This window comes from Mercenaria mercenaria, chromosome 3, assembly GCF_021730395.1.
Source record: "Mercenaria mercenaria strain notata chromosome 3, MADL_Memer_1, whole genome shotgun sequence".
Taxonomy (NCBI): Eukaryota; Metazoa; Mollusca; class Bivalvia; order Venerida; family Veneridae; genus Mercenaria; species Mercenaria mercenaria.
Window position 1 is genome coordinate 54,390,043 of NC_069363.1, and position 15,661 is coordinate 54,405,703.

Here is a 15,661-nt window from a genome sequence, read left to right on the forward strand (position 1 = left end):
TGCATAAGTACTGACCATATGCAATCATTTTAGTAAGTTCTTTGTTTTGACCAACTGACTTCAAGACATGGATATGATTCTAAACTCAACAGTCTCAAGGTCACAGTGACATTGAACTTTGACCCCAAAAAACTAAAGGGGTCAAATCAAGTCAGACAACTGTAGATCAAAATTTGTTTCATGAACTCGTATCATTTTCAGTCTCCAAGTCAGAAGTGTCTGACAGATCCTTATACAACCTAGATGGGATAGGCATTTGGAGTACAAGCAATTATCATATGAAGTTTGATTGACCAACAGACCAACAAGAGTCCTCTTCTTTGAAAAGAGCATTGAAATAACTTCACTCTTTAACACATTTCTTTAAAAATTTAAATTTCAGTTGAGACTTCCAGACTTCCTGTTCTACTCGACTCTTCCTCAGTTGACTGCCTCGGTAGCCTAGTGGTAGAGCGTCCACTTTGAGTGCGGGAGGTCGTGGGTTTGATCCCTGGCCGCATCATACCAAAGACGTACAAATGGTACTAGTAGCTTCCTCGCTTGGTGCTCAGCATTAAGAGTATAGTACTAGGACTGGTCAGCCTGGTGTCAGTATAATGTGACTGGGTGGGGTATCATGTCACATGTCTACGGTGTGATATTCCAGTGAGGCAGCACTATAAAGTTGGGCATTGTGCTCACTGCTACAAGTAGACACCGTCATTCATATGACTGGAAAATTGTTGAAAAAGACGTTAAACCCAAACACACACACACACACTTCCTCAGTTGAACATATCTACCTAGATGTGTGACCATAAAACACTGGTTCCCCACTTCCTGTCACTGTACAGTCATACATTACTTGCTGACAATACAAGACTTTATAAACTTTCATATTACCACAGGGTTTGGGTGCGAGTCATCAGGGGTAGGAGAATTGATGAAAACATCACCTAGAAACACAAGATGAAAAACTGAATTAAGAGAGGATAGGAGGTGGGGAGAGGGGGTAAATCAAAACTCAAGGTGTACAACTTCACATGCTGTAAAAACATTCCTATGAAATTTCATGAATCTAGGTCAAATACTTTTTAAGACACACGCAACATAAAACTTACAGGCCATATTATATTTATTAAGTCAAGGGACACAATTCAGGTCCGACTGAGTGAAAATTCAAAACAAACCCCACATGCTGAATAACAATTCTGTTTCATGACTCTGTTAGCTCAAAGACTTTTTAAGATCCATAAGACAAGAATTTTAGGCACTTAATGCATATTTTTGACTAAGTCAAGGGCCATAACTCTGGTCTTGCTGAGTGAAATTCCAAACAAAACCCCAAGTGCTCAACTTCACATGTTAAACTAGAGAAGCTTTTGAGAAAAGCGCATGTCTCTCACAACTGCCTTATCATCTGAATAGTAGTATATGAGTCAACCATGCACCAAGACCTCAACTACCTTATCAGACTTTGCTTGCTTTGATTATCAAAAACAAGTTTCAAGGGCCATAATTCCGAAGTGCCTAGGCCGATTTGGCTAGTTATAGAACTTGGCCGAGGACTTATTAACAAACATATTTTGTTAAAGTTTGGTGAAGATCGGATGAGAAATGTTCGACTTAAGAGTGCGGACAAGCTTTGTGACAGACAGACTGACACACACACACACAGAGTAAATCAATATGTCTCCAACACCACTGTGTGGTGGGAGGCATAATACTAATCCTATGATCTTTGATGACTCTAGGTCAAACAATTTTTGAAATAGACATGACACAAATTTGGACAGATAGACTGACATCCCAACAGGTAAGGGCAATTCTAAGGGCCCCCACAAAAAATTTTTGGGGGCATAAAAACAGCTCACATTACTGCACAAGGCAGGATACAAATCAAGACAATCAGACACTGTAATATATTCAGGTGTCATACATATTTATTTTAACCAATTTAACATTATTAGTAGATGGGTCAAATATGTTTCCCTGCCTTTCAGCTTCCTGATATGTACACAATACTTGTTGCGGGGACCATCCCTGTATCAGAGCTGGAGTAAATGGATCCGGGGTGATCAAGTCTAAGTTCTCTATATCCATATTAGCAACAAGTCTGTGGGAATGTAACATCATTCTGTCTGGATCAGTATCTTGCCTGTTACTGTAGGTGTAGTCACCAACTATAGTATGTCCTATATAATCACAATGCACTCTCAACTGGTGTTGTTTCCCTGAAAATAATACAGTAATATACACTTACTGAATGGCTTGTCAGTCAATACTCAAAACTATTAACAAATAGTTTTGACTGTTAACCGTCAAGCTGTTTAATAAGTGTTCTATTAAATGACATAAAAATTAAATTTTCAGTTTTGTCTTTTAGACCAGCAGATATTGTCAAATACAGACTGGTGATATAGCCCAAGGTATGGACCAACCATTAATATAATGAATACAATATAATGAAAATTTTCAACATTTTATCTACTCCAAAGACAGTCTTTCCCACAAAATTATCAAAACCATTGTGACATGTTGTAAAAAACAACAACAAATGAGTTAATCAATGTGACCCTCCGTGCGTTATCTTACTGAAAGTGGGCACCTGGGTAGAACCACCCATCTTCCGTTAGCCAGCTGGATGGCTTCCTTACAGTCATGAAGAATTCAATGTCCTGAGTAAGGCTTGAACCAACATCAGTGAGGGGCAAGTGATTCAAAGTCATCAACCTTAACCACTCGGCCATAGAGGCCCAACATGTCTGTCTTATATTACTAAATTTCAGCATAAGACGGAAATATACGGTACTTGTGAGTGAAAGATGAAAGTGCTCCACTGAGTAATCCCTTTTCTAGACATAAAATATTTGTGTATCAATGTCTTTTACTTACCTGTGATTGGTTTAAGAACTACTTTTGTGACTGGTGCCCCATTGAATAATCCCTTCTCTAGACATAAAATATTGGTGTTTTAATGTCTTTTACCTACCTGTAATTGGTTTAAGAACCACTTTTGTGGCTGGTGCCCCATTGAATAATCCCTTCTCCAGACATATCAATAATGTTTGTGTTAGTTTTGGGTCTTTGCAAGCCGGGTGAGTGGACACACATCTTCTGCCTGGCCACTCATCATCTTGTAAATCTCCAGTAGGAACATCGATAAACACAAAGTCATCATTCACATGTCCGCGCACCTATACAAAAACATGATAGTTATGCTTTAACGAAAAAAAAAATCTAATAAATACTGTTGTTAGAGACAGTATCTTAAATTTCCAGTTAGAAAAACAACATGATAAAAAGCTGAGAAACTGATGTATTAGTTTTCCAAACTACCAACATATAATTCAACAATGCTTATGTATAATCTAAGACTTAAATAACCAACACTAATCTTACACATTTAATGAATATTTTGACATTTTCAGTGAATTTGTTATTTACTTTAAATTAATAGACTTTGCAAGCAAAGACAGGAAATAATAAAAATAGTTACATTATATTAAGCATATTTAGTTCCTTTTTCAACTTGCATGTCATGGTGCTAAAATCTCGCCACTTCTCCCTAAAATCTCTCCACTTCTCCCTAATCTTAGCTGAGGGAGAAGTGACTTCTCCCTAACATCTTAGTCTAGCTTAAGCCCTGTGTTATAGCTGTAACTGTAACTCCTGCTTTAGATAAACATTTATCAGGTACCTGTACCTATCAGGTATCAGTAATAAATCTAGATTTTAGTTACAGTTAACATGGTCAAAGGGAGATCACAACTGAGAAAATAAATGACCTTCTTCCTTGTTTAACATGCAATCAAATTAAGCCATGTTAGATGCTCTCTCAACAGTCCATGTGTCAACTGTTGTTTATTGCAGATTTTATCACTGCTATTTACTTTCTTTTTTTACATGACAAATTCAGCCATTTCTTGAAATAATATAAAATACTTATTCAGGGCTCCAGATAATTTTTTTTGCCTAATTTTTGTGAATTAGGAAAATGGTAAAATCTGAAATTTACTAGGAGTAATTTTACTCCTGAAAATTTGTAAATGTGAAAAAAAGAAAACAGTTTTATAACATATTTATTAATTTGGTGTAACACCCATGAATTTGTTTGCAGTTCAGTTTCAATTCAGCATTCAAGTTTTTGCTTTTTGTTCTCCCTTGGCTTACTTTGGCTTAAAACATCGCTACTGAATCCAATAGGATACTCAATATAGCTTTAAATATGTTTTAATGATCGTTCTTGTTCGTTTAAAGATGCGTAGAGTGTTTGTTCACTTTTTACAATCTTAGAGACATTTTGTTGTTTACTCCACATCGGAGGTTGATATTTTAAATCGACACCGCTTTAAAATACATTACCGTACCATCAATATTGTTTCCCAACTATCTGATTTATGAATGCACTGGGTAAATAATATAGTTTAATTTTAAAGTACCATTCGATGCATGTGTACGTTCTGTGTGGGAGAATTAATGCTGACGGTGCTTTGTTACATAAAGCCTTTAAATGGTTCAGATTTTGTTTAAGCTAGTAAAAAGTCATTGCAGGAGTTTCTGTACTTTCTTATATGTTTTTATACACTTAAAAATGATCGCACATGCCTATATGCATTATTTCAAAGCGTAATTTATGCTAATACACATCTTATCTGGAGCCCTGCTTATTTCCTATTTTTACGTATAAAATCGGAAAATATACTAGTACAAATGGCTTGCGTTAGTTTTCAATAAATGTTCAATAAGGCGCCACATTTAAAGAAGCACACTTTTCTGGTCATGCAATTATTTACACTTACCAGAGCTAGGTAATATTTCACAACACGTCTATATTGAAACTGGAAAGACAAGTGCTTTGCTGCATTCTTATTCAAAGCCAGACATAAAATTCCACTTGTAGCAAAGTCTAAACGATGGGTATATCTACAAGAGAAACAATGGCAACTAGTCAAGAGTCAAATGTTACATCATAATTATATATAGCTGGAACAAGAAAAAAGAACAGGGTCACTGGTAGACTGACTGTCATTTACAATGCACCTAACTTATGCAATGATGGACAAAAAAATGTAACTGGGAAAAGTTAACATTTACAGTTATAAGCTGTTGCTACTAAGTTCAGACATATACAAGGGATTTGTAATTGTATTCAATCACTGACCTAACAAGACAAGATTTTACTTGCTATATACATATAACAATATTGATTCTATATCTATTTTTATTTATCCAATTGTGAACATTTAATTGCAACATGTGACCGTACAATATGGTAATGTATTTGATGCACGTGTTAAAAAAAAAAAAACCCTGTATTTTTTTCCCCTATTTGGATGGTTCAACAGTCACATGTTAAACGTACGATAAAGCCCGAAACACGCGAAAAATATTCCAAATGTAAATCGGGTGAAGTAGGCACTCTATGTACAGAGTTTGAATATGCATCTTGAAAAAACAAAAAAATGCAGAAATACAATATTCAATGAAATATAATATCCTAGCGGCTCATTTTTCTCAGCTGGGTACTCGTCCAAATATATCTCCATATTGTACAGAACAATGTTAAATCACCTAATATTATTACATGTTTTTCATTGAATTATCTAAATATTAGAGTGAAATATATCTAATATTTTCACAGTGAAAAATATCAAATATATTTTTCACTAGTAGGAAACTATAAAAGGGGTGAATTTAGTGAAAACATAAAATGAGAAGAAAATGCTTGTTTTACACAAAAGATCAAAATATCAAAATATCTTTCACTCATGAACACCATATCTTACATTTTTACTCATGGCTATGCCACTTGTGAAAATATTGCATCTGGTGTAACTGTTCACTCGTGAAAGATATTTCAATCTTGCACTGAAACAAACAAATATCCTCTATATATACCATGATTTTGACAAAATGCACGAGTTATGGACTCATCTGATGATAATAAACAAGACTTAGCGTGCAAACTTTCAAAGCGACAGTTTTGCTCGGGTCAGTATTAAAAAACTTTGCGGGCTTTTGTTTTTGAAAGTTCACTATACTATATTGATGTAAAAAAACAAAATTACCTGAATCCATGCATTACTTTCGGATCAACAAGCTCGGGAAACATTTTCCTAAGCTGCTGTTCCACAGTTATCTCTGCTGGGTCATTAAAGTTGATTTTGATATCATAACCTTTGTTTATACATAAAAAGTTGGCACTTCTGTGAACAACTGTAGGCAAGTTTTTTTCCCTGTATCTTTCTTCAGAGTGTACCCTAGCAAGGTCCTGTGCTGCCATTCTGAATGCCTTCGACTGTCGACAAAATAACTTTTTTACTGCAATGCAACAATACATTAAATAAAATACATTGTCTGGTGTAACAATATTTCACAAAAATATTTTAACACTTAAAACCTACAAAATAAGATATCTCTAAATTGTGTGCAAGAATGACAAAAAAGCTTAGAACTGATTTCTAAGTCCTTTAAATAACCAACTTGAAATTTCATAATATAAAGTTTTGTTTAAAGTATTTTTGAGATCATTGTTAAGTAATCTCTCTAGAGAAATTAGGGCAATATTCATTTGTAATAGATGAATAAATCATATTAAAATAAACTAAATACATGAAGCAGTTAAATGCAGTTAGCTATTAACAATTTTTCACAAACAACAGAGCTTTAGGGTACAGAGGATAGTTAACAAACTTTTCCTTCATTCTAATTCAAAGAAAACATACTGAGTAGTTTTTCCTGTATATCAGAAGGAAAATGTTGTATTCTTTTTAAAACATTCAGCTTTTAATAAAAAATCATCTGTTTTCTTTTTTCTTTGCACTGATTTAGTTAAATACATGATAGCTTTGGTAATTTTTCAATACCACATCAAAACACACTACGCAGGATTTTTACTATAAATCAGAATATTAACCCTTAGCCTCCTGATGGCAAATTATTCTGCTTTTGCGACCAGTGCAGATCATGATCAGACTGCATGGTTCCCCATTCAGTCAGTATCTTTTTGGTAAGCACCCCTTTCAACAGTTAATGGTACTGTCCAAATTGAAAGATGGACAAGTTCATTGTAGAAATTTAGCAGGGTAAGGGTTTATGTATACTCTGTTCATAGATAGTCAGCCTTTTAAATTTCTATCAAATAATTTTTATTCACTGGCATTTTTTACATACAATTATGATTTTGTCAGTACAGGATAGCTTTGATTTTCATACATGTACCAGGACATATGAAAAATAACACAGAAGAAGCCAAGATTTAAAATGTATGTTAGATTGTCTATCTTCAACCCAGTTATAGAATGAGATGAAAATTTATACAATACTTTAAGCCTGAATGCAACCTGATTATCAACCTATCCTCTATACCCCAAAATCCACTATACTCTAAAGTGCTGGAACTGAAAAAGTTGTTACATGTCAAAATCCAGGACATGAATTGAACACCCCATAAAACTTCATCAGTAAATCTTATGTTCAAATACACAACTGATTTGTCATTCATACAAATATTAGTGTCCAAAAACATAATTTTTATCTTGTTATAAAAACTAGAAAGTTTCTAGGATCCGTACCCCTAAAATCTGATTCTAGAGGTACAGATCTGTACCCCTATACGATCCTGTCCCAGATGCTGTGTGTTATTCACATCTTTAAATCTGTTGCAAATGAACTATCAAATAAGATTTGAAAAATATTTAACTTAAACTTGAATCTGAATAAAATGTTAAAAGATACCAGCATTTACCCCATTGTTTACATCTTCTTTCGAAACATAAATAACCAAAGAACACCAAATAAGTAACGAGGAGTCAAACTGGCACAAAACAGACTACCGGGTAGAGAAAATGATCTTAACTTATGCTGTTACAAACCATTTATAATAATAGGTAGGGTATTTATGTTTTCCGCACATCTGTTGACTTACGAGATACAAGAAATATTTCACATGTGTACAGCCCTTAGTAGCTAAAAATTTTCAGCTTCAGAGATGCTTATATGCCGTTATGGATCTTTGAGATGAAACGAACCCCATATTGAAACCTAACCAGAAATTGTGCCAGAAATCTGTCACGCTATAATTTCATCAAATCAAATGCAATATACTTGCTTTTTACTAATATATATATTTTTAATCCATTTTTCTTTTGATCTGATGTAAGATAACACCATTTGAAGATAAGTTATACAACAAGTTACAAATGCATATACCGGTAGCTATATGCAATATTTTGCCCATCATTGCAATTGTCATATTTTGGGGCACTCTTATTTTGAAATTAGAAAACAAATTGATAGGCAGTATAGAATCCTTATTAATTTTTTTGTAAATTTAAACTTTCTAAGGTATGTTTTTTAACGAACTTTGTTGAAAATGCTTACATTTTTATAATATAAGTTAGATCAATTCATAAATATAAAAAAATGTTGATACCGATATTCAAAAATAAACATGTGCTACAAACTTTGCGCGATGTCATTAGTTTCTCACCAGAGTCAGTGTGCAGATGTTGCAGTTTGACACTGGTTAGGTAAACAAATAGAGTTACACCTTTACAACTTAATGGACGCCGCCATCAGAAAATAAAAATAGTGTCAGTTAAGTTATGGTAGTCAAAACTACAGTTCCTTCTACTCATGTTGGTTAAATGATAGTAAAAAAAAAAACAACAAGTTTTTCTGTGCCAATTATTTAATGCTAAATAACAACATAAATGGGTGCATATTAGCCATATGCCTTTTCATATCATAAAACTTTGTTTTGATCAATTAATTTTTTCTGCTGAATTTCAAATACTATTCATTAAAGGGTTCGATAAGCTTGTTAATCTTTATCAACACTGACAACAGTTTATTTTACAATAAATTAATCAACAACATACTGACTACTGTACAGTATATTCTTTTCCAGTTCTTCTTCTTCTTCCATTGGTGTACAGGTCCCACTCTGGGGCAATGTCGTACAGTGGTGTATGTACAAGGTGGTGTGTGCGGTGCTCAAATATTTACAGTGCAGAATTAAAAGCAGATAAAAATGACGTGCTGAACTAGTGGGACCATGTCGCCAGGCTCCTCTTGAAGGCCTCGATGCTGTCAGACATGACGGCTTCTTCTGGGAGCTGGTTCCATAGTCTGGAGGCGGAGGGAAAGAAGGAGTAGTACAGGGCATCTTTGCCACAAAACGGAAGATAGAATTTCATGGAGTGGCCACGGGTGTTGATTGAGGTAGGATTGAAAAACCTCACTGGATGTGGTGTGATGTCGACGAGGCATTGGACGATTCTGTACGTCATGACCTGCTTGGCATTGGAGCGACGATCGAGAAGGGGTTACCAGCCGATGTCAGCAATCATCTGACTAGTGCTGCTTGTAGTGCGGTAGTCACCCTTTACGAAGCGTGCTATGCATCTCTGGACAGCCTCAAGTCGGTCAATGTTTGTCCGAGTGTGCGGATCCCATGCAGTGCTGGCATACTCAAGGATAGGCCTGACGAGGGTCTAGTAACACTGTGCCTTGACTTCCTGTGGGCAACTTGTCAGGTTTCTCCTGAGGAAGGCGAGGCTGTTGTTCGCCTTTCTAGCAGTGGTTGCAACGTGTGTGTTCATTGATAGGTCTCATCAAGATACACGCCTAGGTACTTGCCTTCCTTGACGACTTGGAGTTCGCTGCCATGGATGTAATAGGCCGCCTTGGTAGGATATGTATTCCTGGTGAAGCGAACAACCTCGCACTTGGAGGGATTAAATGACATCATCCAGTCTCGTTCCCATTGCTGGAGCCTGTCTAGGTCATCTTGTAAGGCATTGGCATCCTCAGTGGAGCGGATCTTCCTATACACGAGACTATTGTCAGCAAAGAGACGGGACATTGATGACACTTTCTGGGGGAGGTTGTTGATATACAACAGGAAGAGTAGAGGACTGATGACTGACCCCTGTGGCACTCCAGATGTAATCGGTGCTGAGTCAGGGCTGTTTTCCAAGTGATGGGATGTGGGATGTGTCCTTGCTGTTGAACACACCGCTGAATTGGTCATTGATGATTTTTGCTTTGGTGGTGGGGTCGCTGTGGGTGACACCGTTTGATTTTAGGGGAGATATGCTGCTCTTATCACATCTCTTCCCCTTTACCAGGGAATACAGCTTCTTGGGATTTCTGTCAGTTGAGACGAGGTCCCTGATGTAGGAATTATAGGCATGTCTGGATTCATATTTGGTGTCCTTGGCTAGTTGTTTGTAGCGGTCCATGTCCACTTCTTTCCCAGAGGCTCTGGCCCTGTGAAATGCCCGCTGTTTCCTTCTGGAGAGACGCTTAGCTTTCCTCATGATCCAAGGCTGGTTGAAGCATGAGGAGGTCATCTTTGATGGTACGTGGGCTATGATGGTATATCTTCGACAAAGTTCCACTGGGTGTTGACGTTGGACTTGTGGTCATATCTAGTGATAAGTCAGTGCTGAAGTCACTGACAGCTGACTGGATGTTTGTGGTGAATGCAATATATAGTTGCAGACACCTGGTAGTGGTTTACTCAGTTATTTACTTTTCGGAAGAAAATGTAATAATCGGGTGAACACTGGTATCTGTAAAACATTTAGATTTAAGTTTAAGATTATCTAGATTTACTAATTTAGACCTGAAAACTAATAAAACAGTGGCGGATGTTGCTACAAGCTATACTCGGTATAGTATACCATTTGCTGCTATTTTCGCGTTACATCTGGTCTCGCGGTATTTGAAATTTGCGAGAACAACAATGTGCAGCACTCTCTACAGTAAATAAATTTGACCTACTTTGGAAGCTTATTACGTTTCACACCCTATTTTTGTAAACGTAGTTCAATTATTTTCAAATGCCCTCGTCGATCATTTGACTCGGTTAAGGCAGTAATGAATTGTGTGTTGTCCAACTATTTGACGGAATTACCCTTCCAATGTGTTAATTTTACATTGCAGTAATTGTTAATGTCTTACTCACGAAATTCATTTTGAAAATTTAGGGGTCCTATACATTTTACACTTTGACAGGAAGCCCTGTATAAAGTCGGATGCCGTACCGCGAAATTAGAATTAACTCCCTTGGCGGAAGTGAAGGTCACATGCACCGGAAACCCGATGGGTTTAAAAGTAAACAAGGACTAGAAAAATGATTTTCTGCTTGAAATAATAGTGGAAAAGAAAAGGTTTACGAAGTTAATAGGAAATAATAGCAACATAATATTGTTTTTTCTTTCCTTTATTCATTTATTCCCTTAGTACCGCGAAAATAGGTGCAAACAGGCTACAGATAACCCGCCAATAGCAGGTCACTATCTAAACTTTTAGCATATAGTGAAGAATGTTTAGACTTCCATGATATCTAAACCTACTAACACTTAAAACTATTGCCTGCATTCATTTAAATGTTTGATTTATTTGAATCATTCTTTTATGTCTGAAGTTATGAAGAAACATTTATACCAGTCTGATTTACCAATAGGGGGTCACTTTTGCCAATAGGGGGTCACCTAGTTTATCATATTTTCTATCCATTTAAAATAGTCTTTTTCTGACAAAACATGACTATGGTATTAGAAATAAACATTTCAATACAGAATATAATGAGAGACAGTACGTTTACATTTCAAACAGGAGATATTAAGTCAAAGAATATAGCACTAGTTTTCACAGTTGTATTTCTATGCATAATTAGCACCACCTATATCTAAAACTAAAATCAAAATATTGATTCACAGAACCTTATTCATTTATCTAGATTTGCCAGTTCAAACCAGTACAACATCAAATCAACCATTGATTTTTATTTTTAAGCAAAATAAACAACCTTTTGATTATCCCTGAAATGGGTGATTCTCTATTGGCTGAATGGCCGCCTCTGTTTGATGGCACTTTTTTTCATCGAAGTCAATCTAAAATTCATTATCATATTATTCCTATGGAAGTGTGTGTTTCACTCTTCAAAATGGTACCAAATTTGTGTGGTTTTATCTAAGAAATTGTGAGATATGCTCAAAAATATTCTACTTTGAAGAATTCAAGAGTGCTAAAATCCAAGTCAGGAAACATGGTTGCAAGAGTTATCTACTCATGGAACTCAAACTCATTAGATTAGATCCATCTTCTTTTGTCTAACAATTGCTAAATGATAAGTTAATATAACTGGATACTTAAACATTGTATACTCTAGTATGTTTAAGAGAGATTCACATTTTATTTCCAAGTGACCCGCTATTGGCAGTGATTGAATCACTGATTCTCTATTGGCGAGTTGACTGTACATGTATTTTCAATTAGAAATGTCAGCGATTGCCCTCCATAAATAAAAACACGTAATTTTGAATCGAACCTTCAAGAAGCAACTTCTTTTTCATTCCAACAAATAGTAAGATAATGATGAATCTATGTTATATTTATTATTATTATATCGGATAAGAAATATTATTTCTCGTTACAAATGGCGGTGGTAGATTAAAGGGAATTAACTCTATTAATTTCCGGTGTGCTGTATAAAGTTCCCTCACGCCAAAGTGCAGCCCTGGATAAACAGAGACATCCGTCGCATAATTACTTTAATTTTAATCTCGGTTAAGTTAAGAGGTAAAGGGGGTTAGTCCCCGGCTTTTTAACAGTGAGAATTGTCAGTGGTGACATCTGAGAAATGTGTAATCATTGTCAATAGCATAAGGGGAATATAATGGAAGTTAGAGCTCAGCAGGAAGGGCATTAGTCCCCACTCTTCGCAGTAAGGATGTTTTGTTGTAAAAATTATGGATGTTAATGCATACTTAAAAAGATCTTACAACTCGTACACATACTGAAAGAGATTGTAATTAATTCTTACAATACGTAGGTTCCTGGCAAACTGGACAGAAAATGGGCCATATATGGATTAAAGCGGCGATGGTTCAGGAGTGCTAAGAAGACTAACTCCCCTTCACACTGGGAAAGCCTGCAGAGCAGCCCATGAGTCACATGTAGCCGCAATGTTAGCTGCGAGGACCACGAGAAGGAACTATATCAAATTCAGGAAGAAGGACAACTTTGGTGTGCCTCCTTTGAAGAAAGATGGCATCTCATACAGCACAGCCAAGAAGAAAGCTGACATACTAAACCAGCAATTACCGTCTGTGTTCTCCAAGAAAGATGTCACCTCTCATTCCAGTCTGTCATCTAGTAAAATTCCCTCAGCTGGCGCACTCAGTATCACGTCATCCTCTACGGCAATCAAAATCAGCCAGAATCCACAACCAACAGTATGTAACCAAATCTCCTGTACCAACACTGCTTTTTTCCTAGCCACTGTTGTCCTTTGGAAGCATCTGCCTTAATGTGCCGTAAATCAGCCCACACTTATGGGCTTTAAAGTTGTTCTAGGAAATATCAATACATTCTAAATGCCATTCTTCGTTTTATTAGTTTTTTTTTTAAACTGTGTACAAAGAAAAAATTTTAATCTTTTATATGTAAATAGTTGCCCCTTGCGGCTGCGCATGTACACCTGCAGTACTTTAATCAAATCCCGCGGATACTCTTCTAGAGTGAGGCGATTACTGAAGAAGAATATGACGATAAACGCATTGGTGATATTTTGCTTGGCTTCATTGAGAGTACCAAGATAGGCTCAGTTTGACTACATACGATGGAGCGAGTTGATGGCAAGTTCGTTTGCCGAGAGTGCCGTCAAGCCGACGGGTACATTTTAAATTACGTGAACGACAAAATGATGGCATTTCAATATGTGATAAAGTAATATGCTATTGTGTTGTCCTTTCCATTCACGTTGTTTTTATTTGTAGGCGAAGGAATCGTCTATTGTGAAACATAACGATAGAGCCAGTATCATGTTACCGTCGCCGGATTATAGTGACTCTGGTCTTGAATGCGTTAAGTGCATACAAACTCTGACTGGCAAGTGCCTAAAACGGACGCAAATTAAGCGATATCATGAATATGTCAGCAGCACCGCCCTCATTGATAAGGCTGCCTAACAAATCCGAAACACTATAGAGACTAGTGAAATAGGAAACTATCCATATTTAAGTGACACTGACATAGAGACTGAAAACAGTGACAGTTCAGTTGTATCTCCAGTGAAAAATGTTACAGCAAATCTGAATGAAACCACAAAATCCTGGGATTTGGAATCTAAATCTGGTCATGTAACAACCGAAGGGCCTAATCGCGGTAAGCTTACGAACGCAAAATTTCTATCAATTGAGAAACTTTTTACAACTCCCAAAAGAAAACGAATGATCTTTACCCAATGTTCTGGCAGGTGTTACTAAAATAAGGAAGACATATATTTTGTCATTCATAAGAGTGAAAATGAACAGCGATATAAATCAGGGTTTAGACGGGAATTCCGTGATGCTTGTTGGACGTAGGAGAAGAGTACATCTCCATCAGCATACCTCTTACCAATGGAAGACATACTTATTTCACCCACAAAGAGAAATGGTGTTTATTGCATTGAAAATATGGTAGGAAATACGAAGTGCTGGAACCTCAGCCTGAACTATCTGAAATCATTCTTTGTCATTTATAGATCATTAAGCTAAATTAAAGCTAACTAACTTTTACAGAAGGCGCATCTCTTGGACCTCACTGTGCCTGGATCTTTTTCTTTGGCACAAAACAACGTAGCTGTGTATGAATACATCGGAACTTTTCCAGGCAGACAATTGCACGGTAAAGTGAAAACCTCAGACAACAAACAGCCGTAGTCAAAAACTATACACCCGATTAAAGCGCAGATCTGCTAAAACGTCCATGATAAACTGAATAAAGGTGGTGGCTTTTACACCATGGCACGGCATTTAAAAGAAGCATGTTCAGAATATTAAATACACACAGGCGAAATAACAAAAAACAACAACAAACAAAAGAACAACAGCAAAAAAAAAAAAAAAAAAAAAAAAAAAAAAAAAAAAAAAAAAAAAAAAAACCAACTAACAAACAAAAAACCCCCCCCCCCCCCCCCAAAAAAAAAAAAAACCCAACAGGAACCAAAACTGACGTGTACCTAAATACTCTTGCTGACCATTTAATACACATAGAAAATAAAGTTGACTTGAGGGACAATTTCATTCGGTCCGTTAATCATTTGAATCCGTCGTTCTTTACACAGATGAACAAATTATAAGATTTTGTTGCCGCGAGGAGCCAGCAATTTTAGGCGTTGACAAAAGTTACAACTCAGGACAGTTACATTTAACAACAATGGTGTAAAATCTTTTTTTTCTGTAACTGAATCAAATACTACTGCACCGCCTATTTTCGTGGGACCTTCATTTCTACTTTGAAACTTTTAACGTTTTCTTTACAAATATAGCAAATCATTTTAGCTATGAAGAAATCCAGAAAATAATACTTAGGAGTCACGACGAGACAGCATTGCGGAAAAGTTTGGCAAGGTCTTTCCCAGTGTCAACACTTACATTCGACCATAAACTTGAGGAAGTGAAAGACTTAGCAACAGATAAGGCAAATGATTTCCTTCATTAATTTACTTTAACGGAAGATTAGTCCCTTTCATAAATCTCCAAGGTCAATAATGATTAGACCAACTGAGTCTTAAAATCGGTACTAGATAAGACAGATAGATATAGTACATACGATAGTTAGGCCGCAATTGAAAGACTGTGAAAAAGAAGTAGTGAAAATAGGTAATTTCAAACTGGCA

At 36.2% G+C, this 15,661-nt stretch overlaps 1 protein-coding gene across 2 annotated transcripts; it reads right to left on the minus strand.

Annotated features, from left to right (window-relative positions):
- Positions 1-1,902: 1,902 nt before the first annotated feature.
- Positions 1,903-12,456, minus strand: LOC123524720 (RNA pseudouridylate synthase domain-containing protein 1-like). 2 transcript variants are annotated; one of them, XM_045303136.2, is made up of 5 exons: positions 12,326-12,456; positions 6,051-6,303; positions 4,782-4,905; positions 2,972-3,176; positions 1,903-2,213 (listed from the first exon to the last, which is right to left on the minus strand). In XM_045303136.2, the coding sequence occupies exons 1-5, from the start codon at positions 12,348-12,350 to the stop codon at positions 1,906-1,908; spliced, it is 915 nt and encodes a 304-aa protein (XP_045159071.2). In that variant the 5' UTR covers positions 12,351-12,456; the 3' UTR covers positions 1,903-1,905. The 2 variants fall into 2 exon arrangements, with proteins under 2 accessions (XP_045159071.2, XP_045159072.2); XM_045303137.2 differs by lacking the exon at positions 12,326-12,456 and adding an exon at positions 11,804-12,084.
- Positions 12,457-15,661: the final 3,205 nt, after the last annotated feature.

Bases quoted from the DNA above. Each gene is read 5' to 3' on its own strand.
- LOC123524720 (XM_045303136.2), bottom strand. From the start codon at position 12,350: ATGAAAAAGAAGTTGCTTCTTGAAG. The intron at 4,906-6,050 runs GTAATTTTGTTT...TTTCTCTTGTAG, and splicing joins AAAGTAATGCATGGATTCAG to ATATACCCATCGTTTAGACT. The intron at 2,214-2,971 runs GTAGGTAAAAGA...TATTATTTTCAG, and splicing joins GGTTCTTAAACCAATTACAG to GGAAACAACACCAGTTGAGA.